Source organism: Labeo rohita, chromosome 19 (genome assembly GCF_022985175.1).
Source record: "Labeo rohita strain BAU-BD-2019 chromosome 19, IGBB_LRoh.1.0, whole genome shotgun sequence".
Lineage (NCBI taxonomy): Eukaryota > Metazoa > Chordata > Actinopteri > Cypriniformes > Cyprinidae > Labeo > Labeo rohita.
In genome coordinates, this window is record NC_066887.1 from 11,276,451 (window position 1) to 11,289,587 (window position 13,137).

The window sequence follows — 13,137 nt, forward strand, 5'->3', positions numbered from 1 at the left end:
TCTTTTTATGAAATCCACAGCAAAGGTAGCAAGAACATTGGCAGAAGAGTAGAAGAATTGTTGAATAAAGTTATTTTTAACATTTTTTTGACAACTAACTACTTGTAGCTTCATAAAATTGTGATTGAACAATGGACTATGGACTACTTTATCAATGTTTCTGGTACCTTTCTAGTTTTCTAACGTGGTTTCTAACGTGGTCTCGGATTTCATCAAAAATATCTTAATTTGTGTTAAAAAGATAAACGAAGGTCTTACGGGTTTGTAGCAACATGAGAGTTAGTATTTAATGACTCTAAGCAACAAACTCATATCGTCCTAGCAACTTCATAACAATGTACTAAATGCATTATTTAATAATATATATATATATTTTTTTTTTTCATTTCATGTTTTTTTCATGTTGGTCACACTACATGACTTTATTTTGCCATTTTTACAATATTAATATTAATAATATTTTAAAACTTTTTTCCACCTGAGAAATAAAAATGTCAACCTACAAAATAAGGTTTTCTCTTGGGGAATCTAATTATTTTAATGAGCCTTTTTTTCTTCAGTTGTATCACACACTGTTTTATTTTATGGCACCATAAAATATCAAAATGTATTTATTTAAATGAAAAACATCACAGAAGAAGTGTATTTATTATTTAATTATTATTTAAATTTATTTATATATATGTGCATATATTCATTTAGCACAGTGATTCTCAACAAGGAAGCCTCAACCAACTTCCAGTTTGGCCTCAATATGACTTAAAATAACACAGAAAATGAAACAAGCTAAAATGATTAACAATCAGATCATTTCTTATTTGATATCTGCCCCACATTCAGTCTTGGAAAACCTGGAAAATTTAAGTAGCCTAATGTAAAAAGTAAATGAATAAAATCTTAAAACACTTTTCAGTATTTTTATTGTATGAACATACATTTTAAAATTGTGACCTAAAAATATTTGTAAAATTTAGTCAAAATAAACTCATTTACTAAAGGATTAGTTCACTCCAGAACTAAAATTTCCTGATAATTTACATTTCAAGATTTTTCTCCATATAGTGGACTGCAATGGGAGCCAATGGGTTAAAGGCAAAATCCCAGCCAAGGAATAAGGGTCTTATCTAATGAAATGATCAGTCATTTCTAAAAAATTCAAAATGTATGTAATTTTTAACCACAAATGCTCATCTTGCACTAGCTCTGCGTCCACCACTTGCATCACGTTGGAAAGGTCACACGTGATGTAGGCGGAGGTACCGAACCAGTGTTTACAAAGCAAACGTGTAAAGACTAAAAAAAAAAATTGACAATGATGTCGGATGATTTTAAATTTGGAGGAAAAAGAGAAAATTAGTTTTTTGCCTACCCTACATTTTTGAACCGGAGTACACGGTGTGACCTTTCCAACATGATTACATAATGTGTAAAGTCGAGCTAGTGCAAGACAAGCATTTTTGGCAAGATTATATAATGTATTTTTTTTTTTTTTAGAAAATGACCTATCGTTTTGCTAGATAAAACTCTTATTCCTTGGCTGGGATTGTGTAGAGCTCTTTGAAGCAGCATTAAAACTGCAATTTAGACCTTCGACATGTTGATCCCCACTGAAGTCCACTATATGGTGAAAAATTATAAAATGTTTTCCTTAATTTCTTTTCGACTGAAAAAAGATAGACATAAATATCTTGGATGACATGGAGGTGAGTAAATTACCAGATCTTTTTAATTCTGGAGTGAACTAATCCTAATAATAAAAAAAAAAATGGTTAAAAGAATGGAAACCTCTTCTGAAATCCTTAAATTTAATATATAGAACGACTGTCAGGCCTTCAAATATTGTTGGGGTCAAAGACGTAGTAGAAAGCACCCTATTGTGAGTTTTGCATGAGTAGGAACCACTCACATATTCTTGTAAGATGCATAAATCTAGTTCTAAGTAAATTGTCAGGCCGTAAATTTCCCCTTAAACCCTTTGAAACTGCAGCACCACAAAACTGTGTATAGTTCATGAAGTTTGAAGGCCTTCAGTAAGCCTGAGTTTTTAGATTATAGGCTGCTGTGCCCTGTGGCTAATCTCCTGCCTTTGGTCATAATGACAGGCTCTGATGCAGGTAGCAGCCCACGGTGCCAAACCCACACAGCTGTCTGTGGACAGCCGGCCTCCAGGTGTGCGGTAAGCTGCTATCTGCATAATAGGGTTACGGTAAGATTGAGATCAGTTCTGATGTGGTAAATGACATACAAATTAAAAAAAATCAACCGAGGTAAAGTGGTCCCAGATCAGTGGATCACGTTTTTCTACTGGTTCAGCGCAAACCAGGAAGTGTTTGTGCTCATCTGTCAATTGCTCCTCTTCACATTGTGTGTTTTCACCCACCGTGCAGCACAAGAATACAGTCGTACACTCATGTTTGTGAAAACCTCTGCTTGTTTGGTCTAAAGTAGGTCAATGGAGGCCTCTGTCATGTGGTGGTAAGAAAAAAAAACACTGTAATGCACAACCCCCCACATTACAGTCATTGTGCACATGACACCTGAATCTCTCATTGAGCTGTCTTTTTAAAAACACTACTCTGGCTGCTCGAAGAATAAGAACATCATTCAGCAATTCCATGTTCTTTGCTTTCACCCTGAGGCTGCACAGTTTGTTCTGTGCACTTGAGGGCATGTGTCCTAAGTCGCTATGACCAGGTCATGGCTGCTTCCTTCTGACACATTTGCCCTGAGCATCACACGCTACATGGATGGATAAACCTTATGCACGCAAACTGCAGCGACAGTGGCTAAAACCTCCAATCTGCATAAGCCTGAACCTACTAGCACGCAAAAGTCAAAGTATGGCTGTAATTCTGAGGTAAAAATGACTGGGGATTTCAGAGCCAGACATGCCTCATATCTCAACAATGTAGGGGGTAACTCATTCCAAGTAATGCGAGTACGTGATCAGATTATTTTTTCAAGCAACTAGTAAATAATGCATTACTTTTTAATTGACAAGAAAATATGTGTTACTTTTTTAAATAAGTAATGCCAGTTACTTTGTTTTCCCATTTATTGACTGACAGCTCTCCTGTCCATATGTTGAGAGAAATCGGGAGTAAGTGCAGAGGCATTGTGTGATGCTTACTGTGATTCTAGACTAAGGCTACGTTCACACTGCAGGCAAATGTGATCCAAATCCATTTTTTGCTCACATGTGACTCAGATCTGTTTTCTCATGTCAGTTTGAACAGTACAAACCTCGTAGAATCTGATCTTTTCCATTTCGAACTGTGCCACTTCCATATGTGGTACTAAATGCATTACAGGTCAGATGTTTTGCAATGTGACTGCAGTCTGAACAGTCATAACGAAATTCATGGGACTTTTACGCCATATTCGTGATAAACATTCATCACCATTCTGTGCTCATGGGAGTCACTTCAAAGAATGCACATACCCCAAGTTATCAAAGTAGTTGCGAAATGTAGTCAGTGGAACCTCCCGGTCTCCCTCTTGAAGCCAACACAGAAGTGACTAAAACTGCAATTCATCGACTAGCCGCTAGAGACTGGCCACAAAAGGGAGTCAATCCCATAGACTCCACATGTTAAAATGTCCAACTTTAGAGCAGAAAAAAATATGTTTACAGCCTGGTACAAAATGTGGTTTTGGTCTATATAGCTAATTTTGCCCTTCATGTCAACTGTGAGGGGGGTGAATTTTTTTTATAACTCTGCATAAGTTCTGCATAATTTAGGGTGTGGCCACTTGAGTGACAGGTAGATTGCTGCTGCAGTCGTCCTGCCTCTTTGCCCATTTTCAATTATCCGGGAGTGACGTGCAGTGATGCGATTTTCAAGATGGCGACGGCCGACTCCCGCCCACTAAGAGCTTAAAAAATGCTCTTCAGAAACCTACGGGTGACGTCACGGACACTACGTCCATATTTTTTACAGTCTATGGTCAGAACCAAGTGTGTTGCACGAGTACTGAAAAGTGAAGCCAAAGCATCTTGATCGCCCCCAGGTGGCCAGCTACAGTATAGGTCGTAAACCCCGCCCTCTCCATGTAATCTAATAGGACGTGACATGAAATAAATAATCAAATTACACTTCAAATAAATTTTCCCCAAAGGTGGTTTCCATCATTTGAGGTAGTTCTTCTTTTATCATGCTGATGAACAGTATCTCACAAAAGTGAGTACACCCCTCACATTTCAGTAATCATTGTAGTATATCTTCTCAAGGGACAATACTATAGAAAATGAACCTTGGATATATTATAGAGTAGTCAATGTGCAGCTTGTATAGCAGTGTAAATTTACTGTCCCCTAAAAATAACTCAACACATAGCCATTACTGTCAAAACAGCTGGCAACAAAAGTGAGTACACCCTAAGTGAACTTATCAAAACTGTGTCCAGAGTGTCAATATTTTGTGTTAGCACCATTGATCACTGCCTTAATCATTCTGGGCATGGAATTCACCAGAGCTGCACAGGTTGTTGCTGGGATCCTCTTCAAATCCTCTATAATGACATCATGGAGCTGCTGGATGTTAGACACATGGTGCTTCTCAACCTTCCGCTCGATTATGCCCCATAGGTGCTCAATAGAGTTCAGGTCAGATCACCTTCACCTGCACTTTCCTCAGCAAGGCAATTGTCATTTTGATGGTGTGTTTGGGGTCATTATCATGTTGGAAAACTGCCGTTTGGCCCAGTTTCTGAAGGGAAGGCATCATGTTTTGCTTCAGAACAGTACATAATGGAATCCATGTTTCCCTCAATGAACCGCAGCTCCCCAGTACCAGCAGCACTCATGCAGCCCCAGACCATGATGCTACCGCCACCATGCTTGACTGTAGGAAAGACACAATTTTCTTGGTACGCCTCACCAGGGCATCACCACACATGCTGGACACCATCTGAGCCAAACAAGTTTATCTTAGTCTCATCAGACCATAGGACATGGTTCCAGTAATTTGTGCTCTCGGACAGGTTGTCTTCAGCAAACTGTTTGTGGGCTTTCCTGTAAGCCAGCTTCAGAAGAGACTTCCTTTTCAGATGACGCCAATGCAAACCGACTTGTTGCAGTGTGCAGCGTATGGTCTGAGCACTGACAAGCAGACCTTCTACTTCTGCAACCTCTGAAGCAATGCTGGCAGCACTCATGCATCTGTTTTTTGAAGCCAGGTTCTGCACCTGACCCACAGAAGGAGCACTAGACTTCATTGATCGACCCTTGCGAGGCCTATTCCGAATGGAACCCGTCTTGGAAAACCTCTGTATGACCCTGGCCACAGTACTGTAACTCAGTTTCAGGTTGTTACTGAACCTCTTATAGTCTAGGCCATCTTTGTGGAGAGCAATTCTAATTCTCACACCTTCAGAGAGTTCTTTGCCATGAGGTGCCTTGTTGAACATCCAGTGGTCAGTATGAGAGAATTGTACTCAAAGCACCAAATTTTAACTGCTCTAATACAAGATATACAACTTTGTATGGTCCTGTCAAGCAGACAAATATGAACATGATGAATATGTCCTATTCATCATGTTCATGTTTGTCTGCTTGACAGGACCATACAAAGTTGTATAACTTGTATTAGAGCCGTTAAAATTGTGGCTTTGCGTGATTAAATGACATAGTGCTGTTATCACTTAGGGTGTACTCACTTTTGTTGCCAGCTATTTTGACAATAATGGCTGTATGTTGAGTTTATGGGACAGTAAATATACACTGCTATACAAGCTGCACATTGACTACTCTAAAATATATCCAAGTTTCATTTCTACAGTATTGTTCCTTAAGATGATATACTAAAAATGTTGCTGGAATGTGAGGGGTTTACTCACTTTTGTGAAATACTGTATGTTCAAGTGTTTTTCTGAAAGGGTTACCTTTAGGCAGTTATTTGATGCTATAAAAAGTTTCAAAACTCTGCTCTCTTTCATCACATCCTTGTGTTTTTTTTATATTGCCTACACATAATTTTGCTGGTTTCTGTAGCAGATCACGCTGTAAATAAACGCATAATAGCTTACTTTATGTCCTTTGTGATACTTCCCTGCACAAGTGTTGCCAAGTGCACAATATTTCCGTGGAATTGGGATACTTTTTCATTGTTGCCGCAGGTTGTTTTTTAAATTCCATGGGTTGAAGAGACCCCACTAGTGCTATATTTACCCTCCAGAATGCAACTGGGCTAGTTTTGTACTAGTTTTGAGAAGCAGTTGGGTGGATTTTGTTGTGAAAATCTGGCAACCCTGTTCGTTTTTTTTTTTTTTTTTTTAATTAATTAATTCTTTGCATATACGGGTCAGTTCAGAACCATGATCTGTTCACACTGAAAATCTGATATTGGCCACATTTAAAACAAAAATGTAAACAGTTATACAAAAAAATCTGAGCAAAAATCAACAGTGTGTACATGCATTCCCAAAGACGCTTTAATATGTTATGCATTTTATTAGACAGGTGATGAACGCACAGAGTAGCATTATAACAACACTTCAACACACTCAACTGTATCTGGTATGATTAAACAGCTCTGTTTTTTCCTACATATGCATACTACAGTGACCTTAATAAGTCTTGATTTCTGCACATGATTTCTGCCCGAATCCCGTCAGAATGCATTGGCTGTGTGGATAAAGACAACAACTCCCATGATTCCACAGTCAACCACGGTATCATCAAACTACGCCTTTGTGTCTTGTTTGTTTTGAATAAGCACCCTAGCAGTGAAAAATGACATATTGTGCTTTTAAGCCTGTGGCTTCTTCATTTCACTTTTGGTGTAAAAGGGCTTTTACATCTGCCAAAAATAGAACTTTTATATTAAAAACAAACAAACAAGCTCAGCCCAGATGACGAAAAGTAACACAAAAACAACATAATGTATTCCCTTCCATAAAAAGTAACAAAGTAACGCAATTAGTTACTTTTTAAGGAGTAATGCAATATTGTAATGCAGGAGTTTTAAAAGTAACTTTCCCCAAAACAGTGAAATTCTACATTTTTCTTAACTATTATTTTTGTCTTGCAGTCAGATACATTCTTGAATTTGGAATGAAACAGAATTTGTGATTGTCTTTTCTTCCCTGTTGTGACTGAGTGAAACAGCTTCTTGAACAATAAAAAATGTATAGGGAATGGATTGGATTGTTGGATCATTTGTTGTTGCTAGAGTGACAGGCTGTCCCACTTGTCCACCAGTAAACACCTCATCAGAGAAAAGAAGAGATGTTGTTACAAGATGGAGGAAAATTTTAATTAAAGATTACAAAGGCAGGGGAGTTTAATAAATTAATAATATGCATGGATAAATCATTTATAATAAACATTGCAATATTTAATAAAAAAAAAAAAAAATGTCAGTTTTGATTTCACAGTAGACCTTTATAAAGTAAAATTACATAAGATACTAATCAACTTTTTAAGCAACTTTGTTATTGTATCAACAACATTGTTCTTTTTCTTACCATTTTTCTTTTAAGCACAATCTAACAAAAGCAGTGAAGTTTTACGTTTAATTTTTGTTAGTTAAAATTTTATTATTTGATTTTATTTTACTGGGAAGATAAGATAAAAACACTGATTAAGAAGAAGAAAAATGACTATAACAAATTAAGTGGCTGCTTTTATAAAACAGTTGCGACAGAAATATTACAAAAGATCTGCAATAAACTATTATAAAATATACTATATTTTAAAAGATCTGCAATAAATAATTAAATGTATTAATAACAACAATAATAATATGTATTATATTATTATATTTTATTATTACATGGTGAGGATGATTATGATACTAATAATAATAAACAAATTCTTCAAGCAATAATATCGTCAGATAATCTAACTGGAACCCAATACAACTTTGAACAAGACTCATCCAGTCAGATTTCCAACAGAGCAGTTTTATAATCTTATAATCAGTCCAATAATCAGTTTTATAATCTGTGGTAACTGCTTTCATGTGGTTACTGTTAAAAGTATCTTATGTGGTGAATCAAACAGCTGTGAAAGGATCTGTGCTACATCACTCACTTATACACTAAATCAGCCTCTGATAACGATAAGACATCAGTTGATGCTTGTCATACAGCTGTTTAGGGCTACAATTGCTCCTACAAATCCTGCTTTGCTGACACAGACACTGACATCATAGCTATTCATTGGCAGCCTTGGACATGCCGTGCAGAGTTATGATGACTGAGCGCATAGTGTGGAGATCACAGTGCCAGTTCCGCAGATAACATCTCTACCAACGGCTCAGTTAAAGCCAGACTACACCCGTAAATCTCTCCTAGCGGCACCACCGTCCCGCATGAATCAATACATGGAGCAGCTCAGGGCTGAAATCAAATGCCACCACAGCAAGCTTTGACGAAGCCCCTGAGGGGATACGGTTTCCCCAACCTGAGTGCTATAGATCAGGGGTGTACAAATGGCTTGAAATCTGACGCTGATTTTGCACAGACTTGATTTGATTGACAGAAAACAAGATTAAATCCAGCAAAAATAATGTTCTTACAAACACAGCAGCTTTTTGCCACCTCACTTAGCCAATCATAAAGTTGCAAAGACCTTTAAATGAAAATACATAAGCCTCAACTAATTACTTTTATGCTTTGGAAACAGTTAAGGAAGACATTAAATGTAATACTGCAAAATCAATATAGTCATAATACCAACTGTAATTGCATATTGATGAAAAAAGGAGACAAGGAACAATCTGAAAAGTAGGGGTGACACATTATTAAGTAGGTGGTAAAACATTAATTATGTGCCCAGTAGTTGTAACTGCCTTAGATGGCACTTATTTTGATTAGTCACTAGGTTAGGCTGACAAGATATTTATATATGAGGAAATAATGTGAGCAAAAGAAATCCACCAAGACTGCAGTAGTCACCGTGACCCAGGTATTCTGAGGTTATTCTCAGCAGTGCTCATACTCTATTGCTTCAGCACCAGAGAACAGACTTCACTCTCTATTCAAGGAGCTGCAGGCGGCCACATGAAAACCCTCTTTGAATAACTCATGAAGCACGTGCAAAAAAACAAAAGTGCGTATTTTGTTTCCATGAAGTTGCCCATGCTCAAACCCTTTTTGACCGAATTAGGTTAAAGGAAAAAAATAATAGCTGAACTGTAAAAGTTTTTGGGGAAATTTCAAGCTAGGTTGCAAGATGAATGGCCTTAGCATAGTGAACTGGAAGAGACACAAGGGACTTTGGGTTTTATTGAAGAAATACATAAGTTGCATGATTATTGGAAATAAAAGTGCTTGTGGTAGAAATATTCATATTTAAATTTGGTCTGTTCAATCCACAGATCACCCTCAGGTCATCCAAGATGTAAATCTGGAACAGATTTGGAGACATTTATCATTACATCACTTGCCAATGGATCCTATGCAGTGAATGGGTGCCATCAGAATGAGTGTTCAAACAGCTGACAAAAAACATAGCAATAATCCGCAATACACATGACTCCAGTCCTTCAATTAATATCTTGTGCAGTGAAAAGCTGCTTGTTTGTTCATCATTTAGCTTCCATTTGAAGTCTTCTATTTATAATATTGCTTTCTCCAGTGAAAAAGTTGTCTCATCTGAATCAGGAGAGAAATATGCACAGATCAAGCACCATTCACAAACGAAAAAAGTCAAAATCAATCCTAAATATAGTCCAAATATGAGGGTGGATATTGATGTGAGAGGACAACAGGGAATTTTAACTTGTATTTCTGGCCAGAAGTAAGTGCTGTAATGTTAAATTTCTTCAAATCTGCTCTGATGAAGAAACAAACTCTTCTGATTGGTTGAGCCGTGTTCTAAGCCGTTGTAAATTACTCTACAAACATACACCTTTGTTTACTTTTGTGTGTTGCTTGGCAACCACTTTGTTGCATCCACAACTGTTTCTGAGGAACTACATTGTTTGGTGGAAGAATACTGTTTTTATTTATATCATTACACTTTATTTGCTCTGTTTCATTTTGTGAAACCTTGCTATGTTTTATAAAAGCAATAAGCCCCGTGAAGCCGTGGTTTACAGTTAATTTATAACAGCTAAAGAGTTTTAAGGAATTCGCTTCGCATTGTGCCTAACAATGACCCTTAGCTGTTATAAATTCACTGTAAACTATGGCTTCTTGGGGCTTATTGCTTCATTTTAGTATTTTAACATTATGTCCAGTTTATTAAACCAGTTTAGTTGGACAACAAGTCAGGAACGTCCCCTACAACATGGGTGCATGATGCATGAAGGATCTTTTTGGTTAATTTCAATAAAGCAGTAAGTCCCAAGAAGCCGTGGATTTACAGTGAATTTATAACAGGTTAGGGTTAGGGTTAGTTATTCCATAGTAAGTTCCATAGTAAGGTTTCACAAAATAAAACAGAGCAAATAAAGTGTAATGATATAAACAAAAACAATGTAGTTTCTCAGAAACAGTTGTGGTTGCAACAAAGTGGCTGCCGAGCAACACACAGAAGTAAACAAAGGTGTATGTTTGTAGAGTAATTTACAACGGCTTAGAACGCGGCTCAACCAATCAGAATCAAGGACCAGAACGATCCGTTTTATTATGTTAATTTTAACATCTCAAACATCAAAAATGTATATGTGGTGACTTCCTGCAACACAATAATGCAAAAAAATCTATGCATATTATCTTTAAATATCTATAAACAGTATATCTACCTACTCCATCTATCTGTTTTTAACACATGCTTCAGCCTTTATAAACACTGATCTTTAAGAGCAAGTGAAAGAGATGGGAAATGTCCAACACATTCACACAATCACAGTCTATAAATAGATACATAGCAACACATTTCTACCCAATCCAAATTCAGTCATGCTGTTCCTACAGTTTAAACCCTTCAGGGAAAAGATCTCAGTTATAATTTACAGTCAGTGACTTGAGTGAAATAAATCACATTTATATTATTCTTTCTCATACACAGACACACGTTCATTCTCATAGAGGCTGCAGGTAACAGAGTTTCTGTGGAAACAGCAGTTAAATCTGAACATTCAGTTCTTCAGTGCTTGATGGAGATGACAACGTGTCTAAGACAGCATATCGCTGGACATCTGGCAGAATAGAAACTTTAAAAGGACATTTTTACCAAAGAAGTTATGTTCAATGAGCTAACAAGTTTGATATTTCACAGTCTTTGATGTCAATGCAAACCCTTCAAACAGCAAATAAGCAACAAAACAGGAATGATACTGGCAATGTTGTCCAAAACCCCAAATGATTTTAAATTCTCCCAATACTTCCTAAAAATAAAGGTGTTTCACAATGCCATAGAAGAACCTTTTTGTCTAAATGGTTCCATAAAGAAAATTTAACATCTGAAGAACCTTTCTGTTTCACAAACGTTTCTTTGTGGTTTCACAAAAGTTTATTTTCTTCAGATTATAAAAAGGTAAGAAAGAGATGGTTCTTTAAAGAACCTTTGACTGAATGGTTCTTTGCGGAACCAAAAATGGTTCTTTATGGCATTGCGGTGAAGAACACTTTAAAGCACCTTTATTTTTAAGAGTGTACCTTTCAAAAGATCAGTATTTTTAAAGAAATTAATACTTCTATTCATTAAGGATGCATTAAATTGATCAAAAGTGACAGTAAAGACATTTACATTGCTACAAAATATTTCCATTTCAAATAAATGTTGTTCTTTTGAACTTGTATTTGTGATTTCCACAGAAATATTAAGCAGCACAACTCTTTTCAACATTGGGAATAGTAAGTAATGTTTCTTAAGCACCAAATCAATGATTTCTGAAAGATCAACAGGAGTAAAATTCAGCCTCACCATCAAAACAGTTATTTTAAATTGTAATAATATTTCACAATATTACAGTTTTCTCCTCACTTAAACACAAACCATAGCAGTTGTGTTCCTTATTGGCAACGTTTCTAATGCTCATGCACTAGGAAAGAAATTTACGTTACATTCATCTGCTTGAAACTCCAATTACAGAAAAAGAAGTCATTATATCTTATTACATTCTGTTTGTGCTGCTCCAGAGCCATTTCGTCATTAACCATACAGTAAATGCTCTTCAGTATGTTTGCAATATCCACAAAATGCTTACAGTATGTTAATTTATGCAAATTTCATAAACAGGGTAAATTTCTGCCCTCCAGAAGATCAACAAGCATCCTGTTTCTCCACTTAGGCATATCAAACAGCAGATATCACTGACAGGAACATGTCTGATCATGCACTACCTTCTAAAATGCCAAACATCTGCGATGTTTCAGCTTTACAGCTACACCCTCATCCGAGTTATCAAACAGATCTACTGTTATACTTCAACACAACCAGGAGTTATACAACAACGCCCACTCAACACCGTTGCTATTATGTTACGATATGACACATAAAAACTACATCTCCACAGGATTCACTCTCAACCACGGCCTAAACTTTCCACCCCGTCCCAGCATGACCCTACCGTCATCACCAAAGACGTCCTGTGCCTCCTCATGCATCAGTTCATGTAGGTCATCCTCCGTGATGTCAGGAAAGGCCATTCCGTCTTATCCTCTCTTTCGCTTAAGCGTCTGAGCAGTAACTATACTGTAAAATTAAATCAACGTTCGGACCGTCTCTCTCCCCCCCAGGCGAATGTGAAGCCCTCTGTCAGCTTGAGCCTGAGCAGAGAGGCGAGAGGCAGTGGACCGCTCTGAGCTTCTACTCACTGCAACAAGGCGAGTGTGAGTGTGTGTGGGAGCCCACACCATCCAGGCCAAGTTTCATCAACAGGATGATTTCATAATCTCCTGTGTGAGTGTCAGAATGAGAGAGATAGTGTGTGCGTGTGGTAAATATGCCAAATGTGTTGACCGGAGGTCAGGCCGAAGCATCTTGAGAGCCAAACCCTGTGTGGTATTCACCTTGAAATATTACTAGCTATGTAATGTTGCAAAATGCATGTAGCAGATTGTGAACAACTGGTTTTTGAACAAGTCGTGATCATGTTAATCATTTAGAGGCCTTATAAACTGATGTATCGAATATGATATAGTATGCTATAGTAGGGTTAAGGTGCATAAGGTGAATCACTTACAATTTGGTATGTGTTTGAAAGTTCCTATCATGTTCTTCACATCTAAAGTCTTTCTGAA

The 13,137-nt window shown here is 37.1% G+C and overlaps 1 protein-coding gene across 3 annotated transcripts in view; it reads right to left on the reverse strand.

Annotated features, from left to right (window-relative positions):
- The window catches only part of ripor2 (RHO family interacting cell polarization regulator 2), an 85,614-nt gene that overhangs the window by 53,076 nt on the left and 19,401 nt on the right, over window positions 1-13,137 (reverse strand). The window contains exon 1 of one of the 3 annotated variants that reach the window (XM_051136397.1): window positions 12,465-12,735. The exons of 1 other annotated variant lie outside the window; for it this stretch is intronic. In XM_051136397.1, the coding sequence (XP_050992354.1) occupies window positions 12,465-12,543 (79 nt within the window). In that variant the 5' untranslated portion in view covers window positions 12,544-12,735. Of the gene's footprint in view, window positions 1-12,464; window positions 12,736-13,137 lie in introns of those variants that run through there. One more of the 3 variants, XM_051136401.1, reaches the window with a different exon arrangement.